General features: G+C 37.6%; 1 protein-coding gene across 4 annotated transcripts in view; it reads right to left on the bottom strand.

Annotated features, from left to right (window-relative positions):
- The window catches only part of tle2b (TLE family member 2, transcriptional corepressor b), a 137783-nt gene that overhangs the window by 26335 nt on the left and 94851 nt on the right, over positions 1 to 16597 (bottom strand). For 3 of the 4 annotated variants that reach the window (XM_041791146.1, XM_041791150.1, XM_041791147.1), the window contains 4 exons: positions 14964 to 15026; positions 10852 to 10926; positions 6886 to 7066; positions 1500 to 1516 (listed from right to left, as the gene is read on the bottom strand). In XM_041791146.1, coding sequence (XP_041647080.1) covers positions 1500 to 1516; positions 6886 to 7066; positions 10852 to 10926; positions 14964 to 15026 — 336 coding nt within the window. The remainder of the gene's footprint in view (positions 1 to 1499; positions 1517 to 6885; positions 7067 to 10851; positions 10927 to 14963; positions 15027 to 16597) is intronic. The other variant, XM_041791149.1, reaches the window with a different exon arrangement.

The raw sequence follows: 16597 nt of genomic DNA, 5'->3' as shown, positions 1-16597 counted from the left end.
AGATGTTCCCAGGCATCTTTTTCCCTATTTGGCTAAAAGCCCATTTAAATTTTGTTTTAACAACTAGTCTAAATAGGAGAAAACACTTATGATACAGTCAAATTCATCACTCTGTTGAGCTGCTAACATCAGCAGATAGCTCCGCCAGCCCTCATTTCTCTTTAGAGATTAATATTGTGCTTTGATATGTGGCCTCTTTTCACTTTGGTTGAGTAGTTATACCTCAGTATAAGCCTTGGCGGCCTGCATACAATTTTATTTCCATTTTCTACTTCAAAAACTGTCATACTGTGCTAATCCTATGACATGGTAACTGTGAAGCTTCTCTTACTTAAGTTGAACACATTGAGTTGGGTATTTGAGATGTTATCCAACAGCTTTAAAGGAATGAATGCCCCTTAGTTGGGGATTCGGCTCATGGTTCTGCTCTCATTGTGGGAGTATCTATAGTCTTATGACCAAAATATCAAACATGCCAGAAATCCATCTGACCAGTCAAGAGCAGCTGGTCAGGCAGTGGTCGGTCATCGTGTTCCCCTTTTCATAGCACGTCAAAAGATCAGGATGAAAGCTGGCCTGAATTACAGGTGAGTGGTGTGACTCAAATTCATGTCTAAATTTGCTGATAATTTCACAGTGTATGCCCAGCTTTCTGTGAGAATTTTCAATCTTTTATTATTGGCTGAGCTTTGTAATTGTCTTTTGTTTTGTCTTAAAATAGACATTGCAATGTTGCATCAGAGTTATTAGATTATCACTGTTGATAGAGTCACATTTTTGTACTTATTTTGAGTGCATTATAAAATGTACTTCTAAATGTATTCCTTGTCTTTGTACAGTTGTTGTACTAGTTAACTGAGAGCAAAGAAAAACACTTTTGAATATATTTAATTTCCTGTCTTTGTAATGATGCTTACGCAATTTTACACCAACATTACTAACGATACAAAAGAGCAGAGTCTGCTGTAAAATATCTTTTCAATTTGATATCAGTGGTCTGTTAGGAATTTTTGGGCTTTTTATGAGGGATGACTCAAGGAGATCTCCTGTGGAAGAGATTTTCTAAACTGGATTTAGATTATAGTCAAGTAACCCTGTCAAGCAAATTTCTGCAGAGACTAACTGCAGCATTGTGGGCAGTAAGCCATTTCACTGGGTTTTAATCCTTTCACTTGTTCTGTAAGTCTTGTAGATTACCAGAACATTTGTGGTACTGATAAACAAACAGTTGCTTGTTCATCCATCCAGTCAATTTGTCCTTTCCTGCAGATAACACTGAAACGCTGTGAGCTTGGATGTTGGTGTGATGTAGTAAACCTTGAGAAGCTCAAGGTTGATAGCGCTGAGCGGCTATTGTGTGTAGTTGCGCTACTCCTGGCAGGGCTCCAGCAGTACCCAGCTTTTTTTTTTATACAGGCCACTTTACAGTGCATCTCCATTTCCATCCGTTTATCACTGTCACACACACAAACACACACATATATTACACAGCTACTCACCCTGCTGGGTGCTCCCTCTGGGATGGGGCGGAGAAAGGTAAAGACAGAGAAGAGAGTGGAGAGAAAATTGGGGAGTGAAAGAGAGGGAATAAAGGGGAAAAAAGAGAGAAAGTTTGACGTCAGTTCTGATGATAATAATAACAACAGTCCCCCCAGCCAGCCAAGGTAAGGCTGAGCTACGACTGCTCCTCTCTAATAGAGATACAGACCTGCTATTGTGCCTGATCCCAGTCTCCTCTCTATCTTTCCTCCCTTTTTCTCTCCAGCAGACAAAGCTCGCTGTCTTCCCCTGCTGCCTCTTTCAACGCTCACTATCTTTACACTCATTCTTCCTCTCATATGTAAGAACACACACAGCTGCAGACGTGCATACTCTCTCACAGAGATGCTTAACACTCCGATATGAACACATTGATCCCTCTATCTCTCTCCCTTTTCTCTCCTCTGTCGTTCCTTCTTTACTGTTCTTTTTAGCTCTGGCTTTATTCATGAGAAAGTCTCTGTTGGCTCAATGCCTGATACAGAGAGAAAAGATAAGATATTGTATCGGGGTGAATAAGAGTTCGCGGGGAGAAAGCGATTCTCTTGCATTTACACAAGTGGTTTGAATACGTCTGTCCATATTATGACAGCAATCTAAACAAGGAAGTTCAAACTCAGTCCAAAAGGTGACTCACTGTACAGCTGATGCAAACACTGCCTGTCACAGATGATGTATAGTACGGCTTTGCATTCTATCTGCTCTGGAACAATAAAAATATCCTTTTCTTATTCTGCAGCTGTAATCAGTGTCCATGAGAAGTTCCTTATTTGGTACTAAACTGATGAAAATAAACACTGCATGCAGAAACAAACACATGATATTTGTTGAATAAAAAGATAATTATTGCATGCATGATATTTTATTGATTAATGGTTTCCCAGAGTCTTTACCTCTTACTCACTTGTATCAAACTTGCCAAACATTTTCTCACAATGTTCAATAGTGGAATTGACTTCAATAATTAAACCTTTAGTGCAGACTGACTCGAAACAGAAGGTCATGCACTGATTTTCCCTGCAAAAATGTCTGCTTATTCTGACTAAATGTAGACTGCTTTATAAAACTTGCTGGGAATGTTGTAGTATGTTTGTAATGCAGTGTTAATTTCTTTGCATAATCTGTCAAAACACAAGTAGGGATTAGGTGAGAGAGAATTCAAGGTACTGTATGGCTATATTTTCAACAGTATATTTCAAATTATTTAAAGAACCACTTTCCATCCTGCAAAAAAGAGAAATGAGAATAATTCATTATATTGGTTTCAGGCACACTCTAAAAATCTAAATCTTTACATTTTTTACTTTGATGAAATTCAAAACCACTGAAGTATTATAAAAAGCAGGGAATAGTTTGGTGCAAGGAAATATTCCAAATGTTTTTTTTGTGTGTGATAGAGAGGGGCGCAGGGCGCAGGTGGCCTAGTGGTTTAAGGCATGTCCCATGTACACGGACAGCCCGGGTTCTAATCCGGTCTGAGGCCCTTTACCGTATGTCTCTCCCCCGCTCTTGTCCCTGTTACCGACTCCATCCACTATCCTCCTCTATCAAATAAAGGCACAAAAATGCCCAAAAATAATCTTAAAAAAAACCAAACCAAAACAAAACAATTAAACAGGGCAGTCAAATCTAATGGTTCTAAGTATTTGTTCAATAATTAAAAAAAAGTTTCTTTATCACTCTTTATGGAGTTTAACTGTGGAACAGACTGAGTGCTGATATGAAAAAAAATTCAAGCATTATTCTGTTTAGAAAGAAGTATAAAGAAATGATTCTCAAGAGGTAGTTTGATGAATTATCACTACTGTATGAGTTTTACACTGTATATTCACAGTCCAAGTTTCAAAATTGCTGGTAAAATTGGAGGACAGTATGATCAAACTTAAATAGAAATCAAAGGGGTAGGATTATACAAACTTGCACTTCTTCCTACTCCTTTTTGCTCATGTAATGCATTGATAACAGTTTTCTACATTTATATTAATTTTATGACTTGGCTAATCAAATTAGTTTAAAGAAAATAAAAGTTTGAATACTAAAGACTAAAATGTATTCACCTTTCATTGACTATGACTGGACTAAAAGGTTTATGAATTTCGTAAAACTTCAGAATAAATACAAATAAAATGTTGAAAAAATTATTACACATTTTGATCTACAGAGTAAGACTAAAGGCTCGTTCATGCTTGTTTTACACACAAAAATAGATCAGTGATTTTAAATGCTACAACCTCACTGCCTGCATTCTCACATATGTCGATTCCACGTGGTGTGAACGTTAATCCACTAGATGTTGCTGCCTCACATAATGCTCCACAACTCCTTGATGCAGCTCTGCCGGCCCCCCGCCCTGTTCTGCTCCACTGTAGTTACCTGTGTCTGTTGCCAGGTGAGCTAACATCATATGAATGTTTGTAGTTTTTAGATTCAGCAACATTTCCTCAGAAAGTTCCACCATTTTTCAAATTACTCATTTTGCTGCTCTTACTGTTGGCTACATTTCTCAACACTGCCTCTGTGGTTACCAGAGGTATTGCAATGTTTGGTCAGTATCTAAAGATTCAAGAGAACATTCAGGAATATCGATAAAAATGAACGCAAAGCATGGACAGAAAGCCCCACATATGTGTTTCGAACATAAAGCATAAATGAGCCTTTAGACTAATTTTAGAGTAATGGCAAAAATTACAAAGCTGTAATACCATTAAGATTAACATCACTGCAAATTTTAGATCCTAAAACCATTTCTCTACCAGAGTTGTGAAAATCAAACAACACGGAAATGTATTTTGATGCCATGGCAAAAAACAAAATAAAAAATGTTTGCTCAAATTTCCACTCCTGAAGCATTTGGTTAAATATACTCCAGTTTCATTTTGCAGCTTTAGTCATTTTTGATATTATCAATCACTGGATGACCCCGATGAAGGCGCCTGTTGTGCCAGAAATAAGTACTTTAATACTCGCAATCATTTCAATATAGGACTTTTTTTTTAAGTGGTATGAAGAAGTATCAGGAAGTACCCAAAAGTAGCTTAGCATCAACAGTTTTGACAACTTTAGTCACTGCTGTCTTCTAGTTAACAACCAAAATGCAGGGGCGCTGAAAAGGGGAGAATAAGGAGAAGGATTCTAGGGGCCCATGATTGTCAGGGGCCCAGAGAGGCCCCTAATACAATTATAATACTGACAAAATAATATGACACTCAGTAATAAATGTACAATCACACATTTTATTTACAATGTATTGGTAACATAAAGTTTATTTGTTTTGGAAACATTTCTCAACGCCCGCCCCCCCTCCCCATTTATGTAAAATGGTTCAGTCCACCTGCTCCGTCAGACAGCTTGCAGAGCGCTAACTTTACACAGATAGCGAGTGAAGGCGGAGACGGTAGGATACCTCTAAAGTCAGGGAGTTAAAAAAGACAAGAAACAAGCTCAGGCAGGAGAAAGAAGCAAATGGTCAACAGTATGTCACCCAGTTCTTTCATAGGCAAGGTGGGTCTGTTAGTGGTTCATGTGATGGAAAGTTCTGGAGCATTAGCCTGTTGTCTATTTCTAACTTTGTACATACTTTATAAGCTAGCTCACTTTTCTCCCCATATTAGCTCATATTTCTGAAGAAAACTTTGGATTCATACATTTCACTGTTATTTAAGTTAAATAATCAATGCAGGCAAACATTTAGCAAGCTGCTCTGCTCATATTCAATCAGTCAAAAAATGACGCATGTTATGAACCGACACGTCAAGAGCAGCAGCAGTCTGTCAGTCCCCCCTGCCCCACCTGAACAAGCCCAAGTACCCCCCGAAGATGGAGGTGAGCAGCTGAGTGTTCAATTAATTGATTATTATGAAGAAAAAACATTAAATAATAAAAAATCATTCTGAAATAAAAAAAAGTCTACAGTCTGCATTTATATAAGAATGATTGTAATGGTTTAAAAGCATCAGCTATCTCTGAAATATAATGTTTGGTCGGTAGTTTGGGACTCTCACCCCCCTGCTCTGCAGTAGGAACACAGAACATTTCTAGTGCGTGCAGACTGGGTGACTGCTCTCAATCCAATCAGACAAATGTTTACATTTTCTGGAAATCAGAAGATTAAATAGCAACAACCATATAGCCTCATATATGTATTTTTTCACCACAAATCTAATGCCATCACCTGTGAGTCTACAGTTTTAGAGATAAATTAGACCTGCATGTGGGGCTACAAGACAGTGAGCAGTGGAGTATTGCTAGTAAAATCACATTTTCTTTAGTTATTTTTAGTCAAATCACTTAAAACACCATTAAGTAAAACAAAATGGTGAGGCAACCTTAATTGGTGATTATGATGCTATTACAAACGGTATTACATTATAGGAAATACTATATAATATGAGGCTACTTTACCTAGTTTAACATCTGCTGCTGATTTTATTTATTTATTTATTTATTTATTATTATTATTATTATGTATTTATTTATTTATTTATTTTACGTATTTTTATTGTTTGCTTGTTGCATCTTGTTCTATAGATGATAATGTTCTAATTACAATAAATCATAAAAGGCAATTTTGTTTTTGATGGTGTTTTTTGCTGAGATTTTATTTGTTTCTCTACAAATTATAATTGCATTTCACTTTAATGGAAGAGGTTAATTTGTATTTAAGTTTTGTATTTTCAGGTAATTAATCTTAAAATGATTTTATGTTCAAGTATATAAAGAAAGAGATGGGTTTTTGATTATAGAGTATCAGTCTTGCAGCAAATAATTGAATCTAAATGAATTTCATTATATCTTCAGTGTTTCCCCTATAGTTCTATGTAAAACAGTATGAAAATTTTCCGCTGGCCTAACGGCCAGCTGTGGGGGAACCCAGTAAGATTTCTTTTCACAGGGGTCAAAACCCCTGGCAGCGCCCCTGGCTGTAACTGGCTGTACAGGTGCATCCTTAAAAATTCAAGTATCATGAAAAGTTCTTTTGTTTTTCTGATTTTATTCAAGAAGTGAAACTTCTCTAATTCCAGATTAATCTCACACAAATTGAAATACTTCAAGAAAACTCACAAAAATCTCCTGCCCTCAAAAAAATTGGAATATCACAAAACATCAGTCCAAGAAAGGATTTATAAAACGGAAATGATGACCTCCAGGAAAATTAAGTTCATCAGTGCACTCAGTAGTTGGTTGGAGCTCATTTTGCACAAATTACTGCATTAACGTGACACAGCATGGAGGCAGTCAGTCTGTGGCACTGTTGGGGTGTTGTGAAGACTCTGGAGGACCACCTTATCAGTACTTTCAAAACTATTTTTAGAGACAAAAGATAAATATAAAGCTATAGCTCTTTACCTCTGAGATGTTCAGGGTCAAGGTGGTTTCTTTCGTCTTTGGATGCAAGGTGAGCTGAGACCCCCAAGGCTCCCGTCAGCGCGAGAAGCCCAGAGCCCCCTGCACCCAGGGACAGGCCTGATGGGTGAGGCGTGAGGGGGATGCCAGGGGCATGGTGAGACAGGTGCTGGAGCTGCTGCTGCTGTGGCCACAGGGAAAGTAGGGAGTGGGGAAGGAGAAGGGGGAATGGGGAGGATTGGTGTAATATAAGGGGGTGGTTGGTTAGAAAAAACAAGGTTAAGAAGAGAGAGAGAAAAAAAAGGTAGGGGAACGGGACAAATACAAAAGGAGGAGGAAGAGGGGATAAAGTAAGAGGAAGTCAGGGTTGTGTTTGGGAAAGTGTACAAGTGATAGCAAGGAGAAAGGGAGGAAGTGAAATGAAATCAAATCCACACAGAGAGCTCAAAAGAGAGAGAGAGAGAGAGAGGAGAGGAAAATACGATGAAGGAAGATAGGATGTTAAAGAGATTAGAGGATTAAGAGGTGAAAAAAGATGGACACCAAGGACGAGGAGGAGGAAAAGAAATGTAAAGGGAGGGGGGAAATTAAATGCTCATGATACACAGGGAAATGGAGATGGAAACAGAGAAGGAAAAAAAGAAAGAGTAAGGCAAAGAATGAGATTTATTATGAAGGAAAAGCAGAGGGAAAGAGACATAAAGAGGCCAAGGAAAAACACAGAGAGAGGGCAAAATAGAGGAAAGAAAATGTTTGAGTCGTGGAGTAAATGATTGGGACGAACAGAGGGAGGCAGTGAAAAGTGAAGGGGAATTAAATGAGCAGGAGGAGGAAGATAGGGAGAGACGGTAAATGAGCATAGGAAGAGGGAGGGAAAGTGCAGTGGAGAGAGAAAAAGATAAGACAAAGTTAAAAAAAAAAAGGAAAGGGAGAAATGAGGACAGGGCCATAGTAAGAGGAAGAAGAAGATTAAAGATTACAAAACAATGAAAAAATCAGAAGAGAAAGAGCAGAATAAGGGAATAGAGAAAGAGAGTAGAGCAAAGGAGTAGCCACAGACAAAAAAGAGAGGCTATTATCCTGAATGGAGCATTATGATGTGTTTTTTGTGTGTTGTTCTGTGAGGCTGGTGTGGTCGGATACACATATACTCACACACCTTAGAGACAGCCGTGTTTGTAGTGCTGTGAAGAACAAAGGGCTCTAAGTAGACAGTAATGTGATCAGTGCTCTGACAAGCTCTGGGAAGCCCCGTCTATTCCAGCACTCAACACTATCACTGTGTCTCTGTGTGCGTGTTCAAATAAACACATACATGTGAAGGCAAGAAACTCCTGCTCTAAGTTGAGGGATCATACATTATTAAACAAGGTATCGGTGTTGATGGCAGTGCAGCTCTAAAGAAAAGGTAGAGGCCTTTAAAAACAGAACCCTTGATGTTGAAGAATAAAGAATAGAAAGGTCACTACACTTAAAAAGCACTTATAAATTATAACCTGACAAGAATAAATAGTACTGAAAACAATCAAAAATCCCTGATTTACTTCTCCTCCCTAACAATTTAAGCAGCTATGCCAGAGACAGCCAGAGACAGAGGCATTATGTTTTAAGGTTGTCTATCTGTCCAGGATATTCATGCGAATGCAATATCCAGGAGGAGTGATTTTCTTTGAATTTGGTACAAAATAGAGATGGGCCAGGTCTAATCCAACATCCGTATCAGGTCAAACGTTTTTTTTTAAATTTGACATCGGACTGATGGTGCTGATGCATGTCACTGATCCAAATTCCTGTTGCTGTGGCAAGCAAAGCAGAGTGTTATGATACAAACAGCTCATTCTGAGTCCATTCGTCATTATATTTCACTATCACACAAAAGATCAGTCTGATAACAACCCAAACATCAGCCGTTTGTGACTAATGTGAAGCGCAGTAATGAAGTAAAAGGTGTTTTCTCCCCTTTCTAAGTTTAATGTTTGTATTAACAGCAACATGAAACGATCATACTGTCATCCTGTATGTGACTTTAATATGAGCTGCAGTGACTCATAACTGCTGTTTTAACTCGGGGGGCCCACTCACAAGAAATATGATCCTCTCAAACTTTGAAAATGCCTCTGATCAGAGTGCAGCTCTCCCTTAATGTCAATTTTAGTTTTAAAACTTCATAATTGTTGCATCCTGCTGCAAAAGTCCCCAGATATGCCATGTTTCGTTAAATCGTTTTTTAAAACCTATTTAAAGAATTTTGTTTTATTCCTTTTTAGATATTTCTACATTTCTACTTTTTATACAGTGATACACTTGTATTTTAAATATTCAGTTTGCTCCAGTAGGCCTGTGGTGCTGTTGGTTGTCTACAATTGTTGCTGCTGTTTCTACAATGCACTGCTGATTTAAATATTTAGTTTGAAAGAATTACATTTGTTGCTGCTACCTGTTTCTATGTGAAGCCACCACAAGGTTTATATACATTTATTTGAAAAATAATACTAAGTGTTTTGCATTTTAAAATAGGTTTTGGTCTTTGAATAAGAAATCCTGTTTTTGGAACTGGAAAAAAGTGGATCTGCCCAAAGTCCAACGTGACTCAAGGATGGACTGATTAAATTTTTGGAGATTAAAGGTCAAAGGTCAGGGTCAAAGGGTTTCATGTTCATCCCTTGTTTGTTTATGCGATATCTCAAGAACACTTTTAGGGACTTCCTTCAAACCTAGCAAAAGTATCTACTCTGACTCAAAAATGAACTGATTAGATTTTGGAGAACACAGGTCAAAGGTCAAGATCAGTGGGCCCTATGTGCAAATCTTTCTTTTTATCTGATAGCTCAAGAATACTGTTTTTTTTTTCAATATTAGCACAAATGTCCACTAAGACTGAAGAACGAACTGATTCGATTTTGAAGGTCATAGGTCAAAGTTATTGGGCCTTACATTCATCCCTCGCTTGTGAACCTGATAATTCAAGGATGCTTGGAGGGCTTATCTTTTTACTTTACTTTACTAACCCTTGCAATATAAGAATAAAACAATTCCCTAATTTAACTAACACCCCTTGGACTTCAGCTTACGTGACTCCAAAGGAGGTTATGAATGTCAATGTACTGAAGAGGGAAATGCCAAATCTACATAACAGTGGGGGAAATTGGCATATTTGCTCTGGCATTAGTCACACAGTGGGGATACTGGAATAAAATAGTGTACATTTGTTTTAGTGTAAAGAAGTACTGTATGTGAATGAGCTTGAGTGTTTGCATGTGATCCAGAGAACTGTCCTGAAGACTTTCCTGGTCATTTTGAGTTTTAGTGACATTAAAATGTTACTAATATCTTCATATTTTAATTTTCTCATTTAAAGTGACAGCAAGGTGCTTTATAAATTGTTTCTCCACAGTTATAACTAGGAGTAGTGACTCATGACATCCTAATATATGCAGTTGCATCCTCAAAATTGGTATCAGTGTCTGGGAGAAATATCAAATCAGAGTGCTGCCAAAACTTATTCATCAAGCTTTACATAACAGTAATCGGCCCCACAGCAAGGGATGCTAATCAACATCTGTTTACAACAGGTTGGCTCTCTAAGAGAAAATACAAGGTGAAAGAAAAAGTTCAACAATAGTCACTCAAAGGCCCAATTTAATTTAGTTATATATAAAACATTTACTGTGTGAGTTCCTTGTATAATTTTAAAGTTACCAGCACCAATAGTAAAACAATACCTTCCTGACTTAATCTACATCTAATATAATATCATCATCACATGTGAAACAGATATAAAACACCTTATGTTTTGTTTCTGTGATCAGCTCACCCCACAGCTTCACAGATTTGCAAACTACATCACACTGCATATTTAAAAACTAGAGACAATTTTAATATCTGACTCATCAGTGTGTCAGAATTGTGCAAATGTGTCTAAATGTAGGTGCCTGTGTTTGTGCCGTCACAGTGGATGAGGTGACTCACCCCGATAATGGCATTGAGTTCAGCCATGGTCACCTGCTTGGCCCTCTCCACTGCTTGGACCACCTGTTGCTGGTGCTACACACACACACACACGCAGAAAAAGAGCATAAAAACAAACATTTAATGTGAAAGCAATATAAAGTATAAGGAAAAAGAACAGCTGCACTGTTAAATCAGCCATACTGTATGTTACAATTTAACATGCAAAAAAAATACTTTACAATTATGTTGAATGCAGAGACACAGCAGGAACTATAACATGGACAAACCTTGAGAGAAGGTGTTAAAATACATCAACTCTGCCTGTACAGAACATTTACACACAGTATATGTCTTTAGTAGGAAGTCACTTCTGTAGACCTTTTGAATATGATATCAAACAGTCTCTTACGTCCAGCCTCACCTGCCTGAACTGCAAAAGGTGCATCTTATTTACTAGATTTCTGCTGTTCACTGTAGTGAGTTATGTTACTAAATTCACTTACTGTAGACAAAGCACACACTAACAACACAGCAGAGCTGGGCAATAAGTACTACTATTCCTATCTTAATATTCTTTTAGTCAAATGGGGATACACAATATGCATCTTTGTATTTTTTTTTTCTGAAATAATTTAAAAAGAAAAGTCAGTGAGCCAAACTGAGATAAATGTCCCACAGACAGTTTTATTAACAACCAACTGCAAAATGTCCATATTTACATGAAAATGATATTTTAAAAAACATCTGGTTCTCAATAAAAAATCATGATATTAACAAAAAAAATGTACTTGAATATGGTAAAATACAGTGTATAAATATTTCCCATTTAATTAGATGTTTCCCGTAGATTATCTTATAGTCATTAAGCATATTATACATCTTTTCATCAACATTTTAAAAACATGATATTCTGCCCAGCCCTACAACACTGTAATACACACACAAAGACACACACTGCCACACACATGCTCAAAGACACACTGAATAAAACCTCAGATCTATTTGCACAAAATCCCAACGTTATTAGTCACACAAACACAAATATGCAAGTGTGCAAAAGGATTACACACACACACACACACATACACACTCACAGTGTCAATATTGATCAAACTGACAGAGCAGCGACCGTCCTGTCTCCAGGGAACAAACTCATCAGTGCACGCTCACACAAAAAGAAGTATGTGTGCACCAGTTTACACACACAAAGCAACCACTGCACACTGGAGTAACACACATGTACACACCCCTACACAAATTTACAACAGAAATACGTTCACTTCAATGACTCTTCTTTCCTTGCTTATTAAGGCCGTATTGAGCAGGGATGAACAAAAGGCACAAGAGTACAAATGTTATAATGCTTCCAAATGAAAAGAGTGAAAATGCTTCCAAATGAAAAGAGTGAAAATGCTTGTTTTAAAGCAGTAATTCAATGTGAATTGGATCCAAATGTTTGAAAACAAAATCATAAGTCCTCATACAGCTAGCCAGCCCTCTTTACTAAACCGTGTATGGTTTGTTGTTATGTTTTAATAGAAGGTCTATAATTTTGCTGACACTGGGAACTTTGTTTTTAAGCTGGTACAAAAACATGTGCACATATGATTTACATGTAGCTCACACAGCTGTGGGATATAAAAAATTTTAATTCTTCCACAAAATCCAACTGATCTTTATACCCATACCACGTTAACTATATTGACAATATTTCTGCCTAAAATATGCTGAATATGCATGAGTTTCATGACAATAAATGGGCATTTTTAGCAGTTTCCAGAAAAAAACAATTCCCTTACCTTTTCACCCCTATTTTATTATTGGCAAATATTTAATCAAGTGAAAATGAATTCATTAATTTTACAGTATTAAAAACGTTTTTTATCCAGCCCACTCAGCAAGATTCAAATAGTAGTAAGTATGCGCAGTAATTACCTGCATTAAATGCTTGTTTTGATCTTTTCTTTGAAATGATCATTAAAATGTGTCTATAAAGAAGACAGATTTGGCAAAAAGGGGGTTAGATAAGAATATTTGCTAACTGATTTACCTTTTGAACATAGAGAAGCATCAGTTGAAAGCTTGTTATCATAAAAATGCACAATTAGGTGAATGTCATGGGTAACTAATGTGACACAACCCAAATATCGACACGTGTGTCTCTTGGCAGCCAAGGCTCAATGGTGTTTGTCTGGCCTTTTCACCCCGGTATTACCCTCAGAGACCGCCAGCTATTTTCGGGTCCTTGGGACATCCACAGCACAACAAGGGGCTCATGTAACCCTAATACCTGCCCAGACTGTATCCTGGGCTCTGCTTACCCACCACATCCACCTCTTTCTGTGCCCTAAAGATGTGGACTTATTTTTTTGACACAATATTTTTCCAGCCCTCTGGTAACATGCAAAGACATCCAGAGCAGAACCAGTGTTGTGTCAAACCTACTTCCCACCTGATGGTGTCCTATGGCAGCTACGCCTTACCGCAGCCTCAGTTTTTTGATTCAAACATGCCTAAAACGTATGCAGAGTACTGTATGAGTTAAAGTTAATATGCATTACAACAATGCAGTTAGGTGACACTCTGTTACAAGTAAAAGCAATGCTTTACAGGTACAATAGTAGAGCTGGGCAATTAAATGAAACATAATTGGAACCGACATTTAGAACTTATAACCAACATAAACCTGCTGTGGCAATCATTTCAATTTTTCCCCTTGTAATTCTCTCTCTACTAATGTACCACCCCCTTAAAACAACTTCTGGCTGTGCAGTCATGTGATAGGTATCCAGATGTTGCAAGGCTTGTAGCCTACTGTAAACCTAAGAGAAGAAGTACTAGTCATGTGTTCATCCCCATCCAGTTCGTGTAAAACTCAAACACGATTTTATTTTTTGCCGTAATCGCCCAACCCTATACAATAGGTAGATTTTTTTTTTTTCACATACATGACCAGTCTATTATAAAGACTTTTATTTGAGTTCTTCAATTACCTTTAATATTATCAACAATTTTCATAGCCAGAGAAATTCCTAATTTTTACACTTCTCACAGGTCTTGCTACAGTGGCCCTTTAGGTGTTTCCAGAAGTAGAGACCAGACAGGCTGTTCCTTCTGTGGCTTACTTCTTGATTGGAACAACAAAAACAGCTCTCCATATAGTACATTTACCAAACAGCAAACCAACGTTTTAGTTTCATAGATGAATTTCACATAGTGAGGGAGAAAATATTGCACTTCCTTGTTCATGCTGAGACTAGTCTCAGAATGCTCTGTGAGTAGCTTGTAGCCTTAACAAAGAAGGACAATTTTAACAGCTTTTCTTCCCATTTATGTGAAATTCATGAAAATGTTGCTTAACTGTTCAGTAAATATGCTGTATAGGGGGCTGTTTTTCTGGAACAGAGGGCTAAATTGTAAACATGACGTAAGCAGCAGAGGAGGGAGGAGCTTAGCAGCACATCTCAACTGTCGTCTTTGTCATTGTTTTGGCCAAGAGTTCCTAGGAACAAGATTGCATAACTGTGCATTTAAGAAGGTTTACTTATAGAGAATAAGATATCAGGGATTAAATATTTGATCTAATTTATAAAAATACTACCTGAATTTGAATGGGAAAAATCCTTTTTAACTAGTTTCTTGTGAAACAATATCTAGGGATGCAACATGTTGGATTTCTGTTGATATCCTATATAACTATATTAATAAATTGATCTTTACTTGACATTGACATCGATACCAATGTTTAAATGTATTTCAGACCTTAAACTTCAGTCCTTAAAACAAAATTTATAGTTTGAGGATAAACAAATTAACAAATTTTTGTCCATAAGACAAACTTAAATTAAAACTAATATAAGCAGATTTTTATAGCTAAAATATCATTTTGAATATTGGCAGAAATGTTCATATCTGCCGATATGGATAATGGATAATTTACTTTTTCAGCTAAAATCTGTTGTAACTGATATCATGCTGATAATATCATGCATCCTTTACAGTATATATTCTGTTTTGTTTTGTTCAGAATGCAAAGAAAGTATGTTACAAGCCTAGGGTATGAATAATTGTCTCCTGTTTGTGTGTGTGTGCATATTTGTGTAAGTATGTCTGGCAGCGTTGACACTCACCTCTTGAGAGAGGAAAGGGATGATCTGAGCGCAGATGGCACTGAGACGCTTGACAATCTCCGCCTGGGATAAAAAAAAAAGGGGAGAAGAGACAGAAGGAGAGAGGAAGAATATATGATCATTTCCTGTACTGTGAGATAATAAGAGCACCTTATGATGCACCTTTACAGCACATTAAGCCTCTGCTGCATTAAAACACCATTCTAATGAGTATGGAGGTGTGTCAGTGACAACTCAAAGGACTGGGAGAAGAAAAACATGAAAAGATGGAGGCAGCATTAGAGCATCTGGTCTTTTAGCACCATCATTTACAAAAGCTCAGCCTCACATACACTTCTGTCTCTCTAACGAACATATGAGCAAAGAAAACCCACACTCTCAAGCATTACACCTCTACAATATTCTCTCTGAAGCTCTCAGTTGGCTTTTTACTGCTATTTCATTTGTCTATTTCCGAAAACTTCTCTAAACATAAAAATCCTCGTCTTACACACACCTATGCACACAAACACACATGCACATGTTGAAATCCTGGTGCCACATCCACCCTACAGCCCCCCGGCAACACAATACAAACACATAATCACACACTCTCTGTGTGACACACGTACACAAACACACACTGAACCTCTGCGGTGTGTCTAATTCTATCTGTCTGAGTGCCCTCAGCCTCATTTTGTTCTCTTCTTCACTCAGCCGTTCTCTCTTTTTCTACAACAGCTCTCACACTGAGCCATTATTACCCTATTCATCCTCTTCCTCCCTTCGCTCTCTCTTTCTCTCTCTCATCCCCGGCTCGCTTTGTCTCATTTTCTCCCATCTTTCTATTTTTTCTACATTATTTCCTTTCTCCCCATTTTAATTCATCCTCCCTCTTTTCTCTCCACAGCCCTTTTTCTCCCTCTTACATCAGTTGCTCTCTTCTGTTTTGTCTTTGTTACTTTGCTGCCACACATTACCACTGCCTTACTACATTTATGCACTTTTCATTTTTCCTCTCTCTACCTTTATCTCTCTGGCTATATCTTCCTCTCTGCATGTTTCTGACACTCGGAGATACAAGGAAAAGCGAGAAAAACAGACAGAGGGGCAATGGAGCATAGTGTAATGACTGGCAGGGCATTTACATACCATGATACTGATAGTTAAAGCATATCTCATCATGACTCAAAAACTCACCAGACTTACAGCTCAGTTTCAAGGACAGATACAAACTTATGACATCATAAATGTGTCAGTGTACCCTTGTTTGAGGAAAAAATAAAAAATAAATATTCAAGAAGGCAGCGGCAGAATAAGTCATTCTGTATCATGCCATGTCGTGTTGTATCGTGTTGTGTGGAATAGTGTTGACTGTATAGTATCATATTAAATCAAGAGTTGCCCAGCTAAAGACTGATAAGCATTAAAACTATAACCAAATGATAGCTGTAGCACACTGCCTCATCGCGCATTTAACCATAGCGCACTGCATCATAGTGCATCTCATTGTTGCATATTGCATCGTAGCGCCCTGCATTGTAGTGCATTACATTGCATCGCATCATAGACACTGCATCACAGCGCATGTAGCACATTGCATCTAATTAGGCTGCATTATATCCTGTAGCATCGTAGTGCATTACATCATAGCA

This window comes from Cheilinus undulatus, linkage group 7, assembly GCF_018320785.1.
Source record: "Cheilinus undulatus linkage group 7, ASM1832078v1, whole genome shotgun sequence".
Taxonomy (NCBI): Eukaryota; Metazoa; Chordata; class Actinopteri; order Labriformes; family Labridae; genus Cheilinus; species Cheilinus undulatus.
This window is presented reverse-complemented; position numbering and strand designations above follow the sequence as displayed.